Genomic DNA, 15,711 nt, shown 5'->3' on the forward strand with positions numbered 1-15,711 from the left:
TTTTTTTATGCGAGGAGTACAAGAGGAAGTTTGAAGTGGACCTGTAGGTAGTTGACAGTGAAAAAATTATGTTGAATTCTTGCATCGTGGTCTTTTTGCAGTTGTAACAAATGCCCTTTAGAAAAGGTGTTCAGGAAACAAATAACATAAAAGAATGGGAACTGAAACCGAAAATAAGATGGTGCTCCTTTGTGGTAGTGTTTATTTATGAAACCAATTAGTATCACAAAGCATTGTACGTCCCTTGCTTAAACGTAAGATTACCAGACGATGTTACCAACCCCAAACATCCATGAAATTATTCGACCTTATTCTCTTTGAAAATAAGATTCTTTGGCAAAAAAAAAAAAAAAAAAAAAAAAAAAAAAACTGCATTTATTGGTATACATTCTTCTCAAGTCCTGCTAAACTGTAGCAGTCAAGCGTTGGGAGGTATACGATGTTTAAATAGGAAGGGTTCTGTAGAATCCACTCGACACCCAAACAGCAGAGAGGGTTCTCTTCGGCCCCGATGTATGTGTCGTATTGCTTCTGGATGATGTTTTCAAGAATGGGCTGAAATATTCAAAAAAGGGTGATTTAGAGGGGCAGTGGTGCATGGCTAGAATGGCTTGAAGACTGGGGTATGATATAGATCTTTGAAGAGCTTGGTTACATAGTCTTTGAAGAGTGAAGTTAAGGTGCTAAGTTTAATGTATTCCTCAGGGAGGTTAAGGATCAAGAGGGTACAGGTATTCCTAGGGAATAGAGTTTATGGACAAGAAAATAATATGTTTATTTTCAAGGATTTAGTCTTAGGGCGGCACCTTCCAAATAAGAATTACAGAAGAACAGTAAATTGTTTTGTATACTAAATGTGGATCCTTGTGGATGAGATTATATATCAGAGCTTCTTGATCAGATAGATATGGTGTTACTATGGTGGCCAATCTAGGACCATCCTGGTCTAGAACTCTAAAATATCAAATATCTTAGGTCATGCTTAAGCATTATAACTTAAGCTTTTACAAAGTTATTTACCTTATTACTTACCTGGTCAAATATTCTGTTCTGTGTAGTCAAATATCTTTTGTCCTACTTAATTTGGTAAAATTTCATGTACCAGATCAAAGATGATAATTATCACCATGCCTTTAGGTTACGATATACCTAGTCAGTTATTTTATGTCCCGCATGTTAACTTAGTATACCTCTGGTCAGCAACCCTGTGCCTTACCTTGCCAGCTGCCTTAATGCCCTGCCTAGTTTGTGGACACCTGACCAGATACCTTATGTTACACATAGTCACTTTACTGGTTACTTTGGTCTCAGCTAGGTCAGTAACTTATTCTTCATGCTTAGTCAAATACTGGATATGCCACCTGGTAGGTAAATTTAAGTTTTACTAGGACAGATACCGTTTATCTCACTTGGTCAGTATGGCTTACCTAGCCAAATACCCTGTGCCATATCTGGTCTGCAACTTTTAAGTTCTTCATATTCTGATGCCATTTGTTAGATATCTACTTGGTCTTAGGCTACTGCTCAGATAACCTGTCCCAAGTCAGATCTACATTATTCAGTAACCTCATGTCTCATAGCCAGATACCTTGTACAATGTTTGGTCTGCAACCTAAGTGCTTCATGCTCAGGTGCCATGTCTGATAATTTTTGGTCTTAGGCTACTGCTTAAACTATCTACTGTATGTCTCAAGCCAGATGTACGTTATGTCCCATCTTAAGTAGGTAACTTGTCCTGTCTGGTCAAACCTTGCTTCTCCATAGGCAAGTGCCTTACCTGGAAGACTGAGGCATTTAGTGTTGTCATCTGATTCTGATAGAGATCCAGGAGGCTTGGCTGTTCATTGCTGAATGCTTCGTCCTCTATGTTTGATATCCTATTCTGGTCTAAGTACAGGATCACATCGGGCGAAGAAAACGCAAAGTCGTGAGCTTGGATTGTCGTAAGATGGTTGCTTCCCAAATCTAATGTCTGTGAAGTTGTAGAAAGCGATATTTTTATTTTGATAAATGGTTCAATATGATGTTGCTCTGTTTGAAGATTTAAGATTGAATGTGAGTCTCTGATACATCTTTTAAAGGAATGAAATGGAAGAATTGAATCCCTGGAAAGTTTAGTACATTTTTGCTTATGCTTGACTTGAAATTGATACTGTTACCTTGCCTGTCTCATGATTTCAGTGCTCTAGTCTAATCTTTCACTCTCTCAACTCTTTAAGTGTTAAGGTAAAAATTACAATACTCCTCTGTCCTCACCTCCAGTTTCGGCAGGAAAGCAAATGCATAGGGATCTATGTACCCGATGCTGTTGGCATTGAGCTGGATAGATTCCAGTTTAGGTACTGTGTGCAAGGGCTGCACCCCTTCTATCCTGCCGAAACTGAGCTTGATTTCCTGAAGTTCGCTGAATTTGTGGAGCTGGAAAGAAGATGTGATTATTAATATTTTCTAAACGTTTTACAATTGTAATCTCAGTCGGTCGAAACTAGGGAGCAAACAGGGTTGCCCTGTTTTGTGCTATGTTGTTTATATTTATTTCTCGTCATTCAAAACACACTGACCGTTTGTGTTATTGCTGTTAAGTTAGACCCACTTATTATAGGGTTTTACATATTTTTGTAATCCGAGAGTAAAATGATCTTCACAATTTGGGGCTTGATGGAAAATTTGGCCCTATTCTTTTAGAAAATAAATAATTTTGGTTCATCTGGTTTAAGAACATGCGCATTCCTATGGTCGATTGCATTTTATATTCCATATTTTTAACACTGTACAGTATTGAAGTGCTCATTCCATATTATTCAAGGTATACAGTATTAAGTGCTCATGCCATATTCAAGGCTGATTATGGAGAAACTTATCTGCACCATATTCATTTCTATGTCACACAGACCACAGCTTATTACCGGTCACATCCAGTTACATCCAGTTAGTAAACTTGAAAACGTGCAGTGACTTTTATCAGTACCTGAGACCACGGGAAAGAAATCTTTCACGACGCCTGGAAGGCTACATTAGCCTAAATATTGATCCTGTATTCAAAAGGTGTCATTGTCCACAAACAAGAATTCTGTATAAATGAAAGGGAATGAGTTAGATCCATATTATGATACCAGGTACCACTTTCGTGATGAGCTGATATAAAGAACAAACTGCGTGTGTTTACACAAAAGAGCCTTTATGGGTTTGAGATGATTTAGGCCGAGGCCAGTTGTTGCGTTCAAGTAAATTAGCCCTTTTGAAAGACGGGCTGTGTAATGGTCTCATCCGCTACTTCCGGTTTCCAAAATCGTGGCTTTTGAATTCACGTCAAGAGAGTTTAATCAAGGCAGTTTCATTTGAATGCCGAATGACCGGCGTTGTGGAGTCCCGTATCTGAAGAGGAACAGATAAGGAAGTGATGAGATAAGAGATACCTCTTGCAGTGGTTAATAGAAGCTGAAGATAAATGTCTGAATATGGCATTAGTGTAAATAAGTCTTTTCATAATCGTCGGGAAACCATCGAGTTGAACCTCTTGACAAATAGCAGTTCTAGAGGCCTCCGAAACACGACAGATATTTCGGGGGATCTGTGTATCTTGTACACACACACACTGAATCAATAATTGGATCACGTGTGTGATAGCCGCTAGGTGCAGAAACGGCGCCTCTCACTTAGAGAGTTACCAGGAGGACTGAGGTTGTGTTTGTTTGGGCTTCGAGGGGATTAAGAGGACGTAGGTTTAGAAGTGGTGTAGGCAAGGAGGTTGGATTGAATATAGGTGGCATCTCTCTCTCTCTCTCTCTCTCTCTCTCTCTCTCTCTCTCTCTCTCTCTCTCTCTCTCTCTCTCTCTCTCTCTCTCATATACACACACACTCTGTACATGCATACATAAAATGATAGAATTAGTGTAAATCGTTACAGAATGTTTATGAAAGCGACCTTTGGAGCAAAACAGGGCGAACGAAAGGTCAGAGAATGGAAAGGCGGTGAAAGTGTGATCGATTGGCTAACCAGGTTCTTGAGGAGTAAGTGAGAAGAATAAATATTGTTTGTGTGTAAGAGGCTGAAGGTGGCAGAGGTGAATGCAAGAATTTTAAGACCACGATGGTATGACTTTGTATTCTTGGGAGGGTGTGTGATAAGGACTGATAAGGAAAGAGTTTTGTGGGTTTTTACGAAGAGGACGATGTGCTGAGATAATGATGGAGAAATAAAATTATAGATATATATATATATATATATATATATATATATATATATATATATATATATATATACATATATGTATATGTGTTTATATATATACTGTGATGTATATCCGTGTATGAGATATTAGTAATGTGGATATACGTTATAATGCAACGAAAATCAAATAACCATTTGTTAGCGTTAATATTTTTCTTTGGTGAATATGCTCGTACACGTTATGTATGGAAGGATTTTTGAATAAGAATTAAAAAGGTTGTTAACTAACGAGAGAGAGAGAGAGAGAGAGAGAGAGAGAGAGAGAGAGAGAGAGAGAGAGAGAGAGAGAGAGAGAGAGTTCCCTTTGAAGAAAGCTCACGACTGTCTTTTAAAGAAGAGGAACCTCTCATGGGATTATGAAGGCAGTCGAGTATTCTCTCTCTCTCTCTCTCTCTCTCTCTCTCTCTCTCTCTCTCTCTCTGCGAAATCCGTTTGTTTTGAGGCTGTCAAGGCGACTTGTGTGCGCACGAAGAGGTGGCCAGTGCGTGCAGATTCGTATTGAAATGATTAGCTCGAGAATCACGAACTTCCTGTTTTTATTTATATTTTTTTTTTTCCTTTTTTTCATCGCATATCTGCGGATTTATTGACCTTTGCATGTCAAGTCTTCCATTTTCATTTGATCATATTTGGTTGTTTGTTAAAAGTAGCGTCAGGGTATAAGAATCAGCGAAGCAAAACGTTTTGTTCAACGTTATCAAATGGGGGACAAGAAATATCTGGATACGTCAGAACGTTTGTGCGTGTTTGTGTTATTACATCAGTACTTTTAGATCAAGACCTCATTTATAATTACAATTACGTGTCAGTGGTTTTGTGGGCCTGACAGCCTACATAAACAAAATAACGTAAATTGAATTCTCAGGCGTACGAGTATAGCATAGGCCTAAACAACTTGATGTACCCCTGATGATATGTTGTGTGAAAGACGAATCTTTAAACCTTCTCATTCTGGTTTTTAAAAATTTCATTCATTAATGCTTTATGAAAGATGAATCTTTAAACCTTCTCATTCTGGTTTTTAAAATTTTCACTCATTCAAGCTTGAAATCTCTGCAACACCTGACGTCCAATTTGAACAAGGACAAGCACGCAGTAGGGACTCTTATCTTTTTAAAAGACTCACATCCTCGAATGGAAAGAATCGCAGCTGTGGGTTGTACTCCATCTGAATGAGCTGCAGGGTGGATTCACTCCCTTGGAAGGCTCCCACTTCCACCGCCTGCAGGTTGGTGCTCTCGATGACCGCCTCTCGGAATGTGGCCGGCCCGAAGGTGCCCGCCCTTAGGACGGTTTCGCTGGGCACCTGGTCTCCCAGGCTGTAGAGCAGGAACCTCTCGAAGCTGTGGATAAGAAGGAGGACTGTTGGCAAAAAATGAGGAGAAAGAATGGTAAAGAATTGGAAGACGAAACTGGTTTTGGTCTAAGTGATGAGATTGCGTGATTCACGTGCCTCAAATCCGATGAAATCAAGGGATTGATTTGCTTAAGGAACTTCTTACCATTACTGAACTCTCTCTCTCTCTCTCTCTCTCCCTCTCCCAAGAGAGTTCTGCGCCTTTACACAACGTGAAAAAGATTGCTCAATTAGGAAGGTAACTGTATCGTGATCATCAACCTCTCATATAGGCCTAAATTCTGTGTGACAACAGTGTTCCATAAGCCATATCTATTGCGTAATAGCCTCTGATGTAAAAGGTTATTAACCAGAATCGATCTTCCGAAGATATGTAGGGTATTACAGTTATGTAATTGAAATAACCCAATCTTAAGTGTCATCATTACGAGCGTTTACGTAAGCTAAGAGAGTATGCTGGCACGTTATCTGATAGATTCTGTTTCGTCTTTACGTATCTGGGATTTCTGCTCTTGATGAGAGCATAATTTTGTATTTAATGATGATAATGATAAATTATTATTATTATTATTATTATTATTATTATTATTATTATTATATACAGAGCAAATAAATCGGCAACGACTTATATTTTAGGTAATAAATGTCTCGGCAGAATAGACCTATCGCAAGGTTTTCGAAATATTTGTCATTTAATTTTTAATCGCATTCGCTCTGCGTTTCTTAAAACCATTCTTTGGCCTTTCGGTCTTTTATTACAACTCTTACTACTGCTATACCAATATTTCTACCAGTCTCATTCTTAACATTGTTCACCACTTTTGCAAACGTAAGTTCCTTTTGCCTTTCAACTCTTTCCGTAGGTGACTGGGTTCTACCGTAAATCCTTTGTACTTTATCTTATTGGTAGAAGTTTATCCTGAGGGCACCGATGTCTTATCATTTCACTGATAAAAAGAGTTTACACTAAGGGCATCTAGAGATAGCACCTTACGCTCCCTGTGATAGCGGCAGAGTTTTGAGGAGACTAAATGTTACAAGAATTCTTTGAAAAACTTGGTGAATGCTGTTGAATGATTTGACATTTGAACTCCTTGACATGGAGTGAATTATTCTTTGATTAACCTAGAATATATTTTTATATATTTCTTACATTATACCCTCATCATATAACTAAATTTATTCCATGTATTTCTGCGCTTGTAATATATTTTTGGTAAAGTCATGATTAACGATAGTTATTTCGTGATAAACTGGACAAAGTTATTGAGTTACTGGTCCTTATATCTGAAAACTGTGCGATTATTGTCGAGTTATTTTGGACTTTCAGTGATTCTTGGTGAATTTGGATAATACACTGAAATTGTAGCGTCACAAGACAGGCGTAAAAAGATTAAATGGAACACAGGGTAGAAATGAACGCAGAAAGGTGGTACACACGAACGGAGCACATAACAAAAATGGCAACACCAAGATTTAGTAGCTTAAGCTGGCTTTAACGAAAATGCAACGCATTACTGCCCAAAGTTAATAATTCTCTTACATGTTTATCTATTTATTAGTTTATTGAATTTGTTTCAGATAACTGAGCTCCTCTTTCTGCATTTCCTATTAACTTCTGTTAGTCTTTCAAATGAACACCCATGTTCTCTGGAAGCTTGAATTTCAAGTCAGTGGCCCCAGTGGGCTTGTTCCATATGAATAGGGTTCATCTTCTGGATGTAATAATAATAATAATAATAATAATAATAATAATAATAATAATAATAATAATAATAATCATACCTTCTGTCAATGAAGGTTGCAGTCCTGAAGATTTCTCTCACTCTGGTGAAGTTCCCAGTTGCAGAACAGTTGATGACGGCTGTGACCGGCTCACACGTGCAGGGGAAGATTGTTTCGGCTGAAAGGGTTAAATTAAAAAAGAATAGGGGCTGTCAAATCATTGACTGGATTATGTTAACCTGGCGTTACAGTAACCAAAAGGCCCAGGGTGCCGAAAAGGAATATTTATGGAACTCGTATCGGGGTAGCGCCGTCAGTGCACCCCATGCGGTACACTGTAGGCTTTACTTGAGGTTCTTTGCAGCAGTCTCTTCGGCCCCTAGCTGTAACCTTCTTCATTTCTTTTACTGTACCTCCATTCATATTCCCGTTCGTCCATCTTACTTTCCACCCTCTCCTAACAGTTGATTCATAGTGCAACTGCGAGATTTCACACCTTTTTACTCTGTTTCCGTTTCGGCGTTGAATGACCTCATAGACCCCAGCGCTTGGCCAGTAGCCTAAACTCTGTATTCACTTAATGTGAATGATCCATGTTCATAATATATATGCGGTTCTTTTACTTAATGTTAATTGACAGAAGCGGTGTTGCAGTGACATAGGTGGTGCATTGGTGTCTTCGTTCCGTTATCGACGGTTGATTTGACAATCCCGAATTTTGAGTTATATAATTCTAATACTGTTGATATTCAGTGGGCTATGCTTAATTTGAAAATGCTGGTCATAAGTGTTAATAGTGAATATTGTAGACATAAGATATTGGTCAACGTGAATGTAATATATATATATATATATATATATATATATATATATATATATATATATATATATATATATATATATACAATATATATATATATATATATATATATATATATATATATATATATATATATATATATATATATATACATATATATTTGTACACATATATCGTGTATATTAACGTAAAACGTGATAGTCAGGGAAATTTTTTTTTTTTATTTTTGGTATCTAAAACTGCATAACTTTTGAACTTGGATACAAAGTTTTTGTAAAGTAAAAAGTTTCAAATTGATTTTAAGTTCCTTCAAATGACTTGTAAAAAATGTTGTGACAAAGTTCAAGTATATATATTATATATATATATATATATATATATATATATATATATATATATATATATATATGTGTGTGTGTGTGTGTGTGTGTATATACATATTATATGCACACATTATGTTCTTCAGGCAAAATTTTCTCATTCTAAAGAACTCTTGAATTTATGGAACTTTGGATGTAAACGAAGTCAGTTGATAATGAAGCCTATTATTCGACATAACATCTGATGTACATTGGCACATTTGAATTTTGAGTTTCGGATTCAAATCGACTCTCCCGAACCATTGCGAGAGAAGTTGAGCTTGGAAGCGTATAGCCTAGAGGGCGTAACCTTGAAAGCGTAAGTTTTCCATCTTTGGGTACACCAGAATGCGTTCATTCTTTGTCGATCGATGTAACCAAAGCTGAGCCGAAATTCCTTGCTCTCTCTCTCTCTCTCTCTCTCTCTCTCTCTCTCTCTCTCTCTCTCTCTCTCTCTCTCTCTCTCTCTCTCATTCAGGGCATTTTTATTCTTGAAATTTGAGTTAAATATAGTTCTCTCTCTCTCTCTGCTCTCTCTCTCTCTCTCTCTCTCTCTCTCTCTCTCTCTCTCTCTCTAAGTACAATTCTCTCTCTCTCTCTCTCTCTCTCTCTCTTATGAGCACTCTCTCTGTTTCACTTTATGTTTATGAGCACTCGTAATCTCCTTTCACAAAATTACCTGAGTATGTGTGTGTGTGTGTGTGTCAATATGTGTGTCAGTTTATTCATGAATCATCCAAAAGAACCTTTATCTCTATTTGAGCCTCTGAATCTCAGAGGATAGCACACCCATGGTATTATAAAATAAACGCTTGACTATCTCTTGTCGTCAGGAGCGGTGATGAAGTCACGTTGTATGGGATAATGATAGTTTTTTTTTGGGATGAATCATTGCACTGCTGATATGATGTAAGTGTTGGAAGGTCACGTGCAGTGTTCCTATATTTATTAATACTTCCCTGGCCTCTAGTGCGCATGCGTTCGGGGTAACGTATTGCTGAATGTGTGAGACATTGAAGGTTGTATATGGATGGAAAGTGTGCTTTGAAAAATATTGTGAATTGGGTATGTTTTATGAATGGAAACGATGTACAAGAAAATATTTTTGTCGAAGCAAGTCCTGTATATCTATGAAGAGGTATGATATGGAGAACACTCGTATTTGAGAGCGTCAAACATTTTTCCTCTTAATCATTATCTAGTTGTTTATTTATATACTTTTATACTGTATAATTTGTTTTGTTGATGTGATGCTGTGACATTAGTTAAATATGCCAATCAAAAATTTCCGACCTATGCACATTTTCGTATCGAAAAGGAGTCTTGACCTCAATGCATCTTCATTGGCCTTCGAGATGATGAAACAAGTTCTTATATTATGCTTTTGCAATTTTGTGTACATTCCACTCTTTTTTTTTTTATGATTGCCCAATTTCTTCCCTTGAATCATTAGGCCCTAAATCTGGCCCACGCTCAAAAATTTTTGCTTGGGGTAATTTTTACTTCGAACACACAGTCTGTTCTTTGAAGCTGAATATTTAAAGTCAGATCCAAAAACTTAACATAAATTATCCTGTCCCCAGCCCACGCTCCCGGCCATCTTGTCAGTTCATCTAATATTCATGAGTTTCCTGGAGCAGAAGCTTTTCCAATTTATCTGGAAGATTAATAATTTCTTCGTGGGCCCTTCTGACGTGTTGTCTCCCTTATATGTAACCTAACGTTTGCCTCAGCCAGTTTTTTTTTTTTACCATGGTTTTGGTAATCCTGAATATTGGCTCTTCTTTTAATTTTTTGTATTGGGCTTTTGTTTTGGTACTCCATCTCCGAGTTCATTGACCTCCGGTGTTGTAGAGGCCGAAACTCTGGTTATTTAACTTCAAAGTTTTACTTTCCTTAAAAATCTTGGTTTAACAACTCTGTCACTCATCCAATCAGAGAAGGAGGACATCAGTCTTTCCTAATATTTGCTTCTCATTCCTCAACCCACGTGACATCATTGAACATACATACCTTTTGCAATAAGTACAGGTCTCTTCAAGTATTTTCTTAAGTCTAGCATAAGCCCCTGATGACCAGTTTTCTTATTTAAAATAGTCTGTTCATTGTCTTGCAGACCTATTTTAGCGTCTGTTTTCAAATACGTTTTCGTCGAGTTGTTCCATTTCCTGTCCCTGCTGTCATCTGAGTTTCTCAGTGACCCCCTTCTCTACATTACTTTTGCTTGTTATTCAACTCTTCGTGTCTCTTAGATTACCTTCCTCTCCCAATCATTTTCTTTCAGTATTCTACCAAAACTCACTGTGATTAAATTTCTTCATTGATCTGCTTTGCCCTCATAACAAATTGGAAAGGGGATCTATTGATGTAGTCAAATTTGGCGGTGTTAATAGACTTTCCACTCGGCAACTTGTATTCGGGAATGTCCCGTTTATGAATTACGCCATCGAGAGTATGTCATTGTAGAGTTTTTACAAATATACTGTGAATTCTGCCTTGCAGAGATGTTGAATATGAGAAAACGCTTACTGCTACTGAGCGGAAATAGATTGAGAAGAAAGCAATGGAATAGTTTGATAATTTACAAGAGAATTGTAAAAGAAAGTGGGATAATTTTTTAGAGTAATTGACCAACGAAAGATAAACTTCAGTCACACAACTTGAAGATCTGAATGGGCAGTCATACTCATGGGAGGATTTGACAGGGAAAACGCGAAAGGTTTGAGATCAACCGCCAAAATAAAAACTATCAAAACAGACACTCACCAATAGGACAGCGGACGAGTTCGGCAGTTTCCTGCAGGTTTTGAGATCTGCTCTGGCCATCTCTTTCCTGCAAGTGCCTCAGTAATGCTCGAGGGACATTTAATGAGCTGTAAACCTTGTCCCTCTTGGCAGCAATGGCTTCCAGCACTCTTGACGTCTTTTGGAGACCTCTGACAGGGTAGCCGAGGGGGTCCCTTTGCTGTAACATTTTGTAGCACTTATCTGCAACTTTGTTAACCTTGTTGATTTTGTTGTCCACTTGGGCGGTTGCTGTGCTGTTAAACAAGTTCTTTTGTGGGAGGTTCTTGAGGGGACTTTCATGGGGCGTGTCGAGTCCTGTGGTATCTGTAGGCCCCTCGTTTATAGGCGATTTTATATCGTTTGCTCTGCCTTCTGATGCTTCATGCTGAGACGAATTCTCTCTCCGTGAAGCCCTCAGCCGAGAAGGACCAGCCGGTCCCCCATACGCCACGAAGGAGAGGTTCAGAGTCAGGAGAATTAATATAGAAGACCTCATTTCGTCGAAGCGAAGACCCTTTCGTCTACACCGGATACCCAAGAAAAAGTTTCTCTCCTAAGCTTCCTGTGGACCACAGCATCAACAACTGCCTTTTCACACACTTGTATAAATACTCTTGGTCTTGCTCAGGAGGAATACGCCGCGCTCGGCTGCAATATCGTTTGAATGAGCTTGCCCTTGTTTATATATGTGCCGTGGAAGTGTTGTCATGACGGAGATAAAACTCGCCATTCATCAGTTTTATATTATCGCGGAGGTGAGACGTCATACGCGCACACACACACACACACACACACACAGAAAGGGGGGGAGGGAAAAATGTCTTTTATTGCATTGATTAGATGGATGCATAACTCTCTCTCTCTCTCTCTCTCTCTCTCTCTCTCTCTCTCTGATTTTTATTTGTATCCCTATTACCTTTTCGATTAAATGTAATATTTTTGCTCTTCTGCTTAGGTACTGCACTGTAAACTTCCCGTCATAACCTCTCTCTCTCTCTCTCTCTCTCTCTCTCATTTTAATTCGTATTCCTATTACCTTTTCAATAAAATGTAACATTTTTGCTAATCTGCCTAGGTACTGCATTGTAAACTTCCCGTCATAACCTCTCTCTCTCTCTCTCTCTCTCTCTCTCTCTCTCTCTCTCTCTCTCTCTCTCTCTCTCTCTCTCAGGGGATTGTATTATTGACTGGTATTTATTCCTACTGTGATTTCATTCAAATATCACGACTTGATTGATGTGTGCCGCTTTGTAGCCTCTACATACCAAAAGCTTTTATGCTTTTTACCTCTTTATCTCGGTGACAGATGAGGCATTTGATATACGAGACTTTTTTTAGTCTCATAATTAACTACTGGCAGAGAGAGAGAGAGAGAGAGAGAGAGAGAGAGAGAGAGAGAAGAGAGAGAGAGAGAGAGAGAGAAATTTGACCTTTGTATTACGGTTATTTTTCATCTGATCCAGAATTAAGATAATATTAATGAAAATGAGTCATCATAAATGATTGGGCCGAAGGCATTAAACCTTGAATGAAAGATGAAAGCAAGGCAGGTAGAGAGGTTGTACAGACAAGGCCAAGAGACGAAAGGAACACGAAAAGATTTAAATAAGTATGTCGAAAGAAGATGAAAAATCAGTTCAATTCCTGCTCCATGTTTTACATACTTTGTCTGGTACGAATTGATTGCACGAATGTAGTAGGATGAATTGATTGCACGATCCTAATAGGACAGATTGATTGCGTGAATGTAATGAGATGAATCGATTGCACAAACGTAATAGGATGAATTGATTGCATGAACACAATAGGACGAATTGATTGCATGACTGTAATAGGAAGAATTGATTGCACGAACATGATAGGACGAATTGACATCACAAAAGGAATAGGATAAGTTGACAGGATGAAAGGAATAGGACGAATTGACAGCATGAACGTTATTAGAACGAATTTATTGCACGAATGTAAAAGGATGCGTTGATTTCATGAACGGAATAGAACGAATTGATATCACAAACGTAGTAGGACGAATTAATTGCAAGAAACATTACAGGACGAATTGATTGCACGAACGTAATAGGACGAATCGATTTGAAGGTACGTAATAGAACGACTTGACAGCACAAAAGTTATAGGACGAAATGGCAGTACGAACGTAATAGGACGAACGTAAAAGTACGAATTGACTGCACGAACGAAATACGACGAATTGACTGTACGAACGAAATAAGACGAATTGATCGCACGAACGTAATAAACATCAGATTTAGAGAGTGAAATAAAGTTTGCTCTGCACCCGAGAGATTGACAAGTCTAATCGAAAGAGAAAGAAAGAAAAAAAAAAAGAATGAGGAACAGGGTGTGTTCCATTGAACGGGATTACGTGATAAGCTTTTAACTTCGGCGCGTTTGATAAACGAAAAGTAATATTCGTCTTTGTGTCGACTCAGGCATTTTATTCATTTTTTATTTTAATCTACTTGATTATCGAGCAGATTTTAAACTATCTTTAGTAGTATAAAATTGCTTTTATTGAGTAATCAGTGGAGGTGATATTAAAATATTAGTAAACTTTTGTGTGGAGTGAAAATTTCGTTGCATAGTTTCCAAACAGAAACTCGAGAGCATCTTGACACTAGATTCTCTCTCTCTCTCTCTCTCTCTGAATGATAAGGTTATTGATCGAATTTCATCTAACTGTCTAACCAGCATTATCGTCTGGCTGTGACATGTGGGTGATTTACAAGTCTTATTAGTCAAAAGGTGGTGCAATGCAATTCTTTTTCCTCTTTTTTTTTTACGAATTCTAACAAGCTGTCGTCATACCTGCTTTCGTATTGTAAGCGTTGTCAGTTATGTGATTTTTTGTTTTAATTAGAACTTGGCTCTTTTAGGTGTAATGGGGTTTTCATTTAAATGATGATGAAATATATAAAATATAAAAAGCACGTTAAAAGAAAAAGAAGAAGAAGAAGATATATATATATATATATATATATATATATATATATATATATATATATATATATATATATATTATATATGCATATACAGTATATATATTGTTTCTCTCTCTCTCTCTGAGTCGCAGATTTCGTCTGAGTTATGGCGTGGAAGAATAAACTTGAATATTTGAGTAAATTACCCTTATCCACGTAGCCTGCGTAGATGAACACCTGGTGTACTGATGAACACCAGGTGAACACTTGGTGCAGGCAGATGTGAAACCAACTGTACCGGCGTGGCTAGGTAGGGGGTTGGGAGAAAGGGGGTGGGGGGATGGCGTGTAGTAAGTGCATTTACTCTTAGCCAGGCACGAAAAAAAAAAATTGGAATACTTTAAAAAAACAAAAATTGAAAACCACATCACATCTATCCCAAGCGTAATGTGGTCATGTGAATATATCGAGAGCATTAATTTTTCATAGACTCCGCTCCATAAAAAAAAAATATATTTTCGATGATGGCAAATGGCTTTCCTCACTTGTATTATCGGTAATCTGTTTCGCTGCGGCACTGTGAACTTGCCATCATAACCTCTCTCTCTCTCTCTCTCTCTCTCTCTCTCTCTCTCTCTCTCTCTCTCTCTCTCTCTCTCAAAGCCTAGAAAAATTTCTTCTGTCCCTATTCTTTCTGTACATTTTCATTCTCTCTCTCTCTCTCTCTCTCTCTCTCTTCTCTCTCTCTCTCTCTCTCTCTCTCTCTCTCTCTCTCTCTCTCTCTCAAAGCCTTAATTTCTTAGAAGAAGTTGTTATTGCTTCTGCCCCTATTCATTCTGTGCATTTTTCATTATCATCAGTTCTCTCTCTCTCTCTCTCTCTCTCTCTCTCTCTCTCTCTCTCTCTCTCTCTCTCTCTCTCACAGCACCATGCCGATCTAAAAGCTACACTCGAGCTTCGTATGACATGGCAGAAACCTCTCTCTTAATCTCCTAATGGCGGCATCGTGTGATTGGTCTCCGTGCCCTGGCGTATGTCACTCAAATCTCTTATTAGTCAGCGTCATGTTCCTGCAAGAGAAAGGGGTGAAGTACCCTCACAAGATCCCCCTTCCCCTCCCCCCCCTCCTTCTCCCTCCCCCTCCCCTATTAACTCGTCAAGTGTAACCGAGAACCACTCTCATTGTGAAATTATTGACTGTTGGCTTCTTCTTTTTTTTTTCCCCCAACGTAATGCTGGTTCATTGAGGCATTCTTCTTGCACATCCTGGTCGTGATTGTAGAGCATTTAGGATCATTGTCGTCTGTCATCTGCGCCGTTGGCGTCGTGAGGAGTGAAATTAGAACCTTTATCGGTGTGATGAATGCGCCGGTGCAGTTATAACGACGGAAGACGTGTCGTGTGTAGTTTTATTCGTTGTCTTTTACATATTTCAACCTAGACACAAGTTTGGCCTTCAGTCTTTCTCACTAGTTTTGCGTTATCATCGTCAT

The 15,711-nt window shown here is 38.2% G+C and overlaps 2 protein-coding genes across 5 annotated transcripts in view; one reads left to right on the plus strand and one right to left on the minus strand.

Annotated features, from left to right (window-relative positions):
* Positions 1–15,711, plus strand: part of LOC136854531 (uncharacterized) — a 58,353-nt gene that overhangs the window by 32,491 nt on the left and 10,151 nt on the right. The window lies entirely within an intron of this gene.
* On the minus strand, positions 188–11,994 carry LOC136854530 (oplophorus-luciferin 2-monooxygenase non-catalytic subunit-like). The gene is made up of 6 exons (XM_067130869.1): positions 11,259–11,994; positions 7,374–7,491; positions 5,358–5,574; positions 2,257–2,418; positions 1,778–1,972; positions 188–555 (listed from the first exon to the last, which is right to left on the minus strand). Exons 1-6 carry the CDS (start codon positions 11,773–11,775, stop codon positions 376–378), a joined length of 1,389 nt encoding a protein of 462 aa, XP_066986970.1. The 5' UTR covers positions 11,776–11,994; the 3' UTR covers positions 188–375.

Source organism: Macrobrachium rosenbergii, chromosome 29 (genome assembly GCF_040412425.1).
Source record: "Macrobrachium rosenbergii isolate ZJJX-2024 chromosome 29, ASM4041242v1, whole genome shotgun sequence".
In the NCBI taxonomy this organism is placed as follows: Eukaryota; Metazoa; Arthropoda; class Malacostraca; order Decapoda; family Palaemonidae; genus Macrobrachium; species Macrobrachium rosenbergii.

What these genes read in the sequence shown, in the direction of transcription:
- LOC136854530 (XM_067130869.1), bottom strand. Translation starts at nt 11,775, where the DNA reads ATGAGGTCTTCTATATTAATTCTCCTGACTCTGAACCTCTCCTTCGTG. An exon ending in ACTCGTCCGCTGTCCTATTG is followed by an intron (nt 7,492 to 11,258) that starts GTGAGTGTCTGT and finishes TAACCCTTTCAG; the next exon opens with CCGAAACAATCTTCCCCTGC. An exon ending in GCAACCTTCATTGACAGAAG is followed by an intron (nt 5,575 to 7,373) that starts GTATGATTATTA and finishes TCTTATCCACAG; the next exon opens with CTTCGAGAGGTTCCTGCTCT.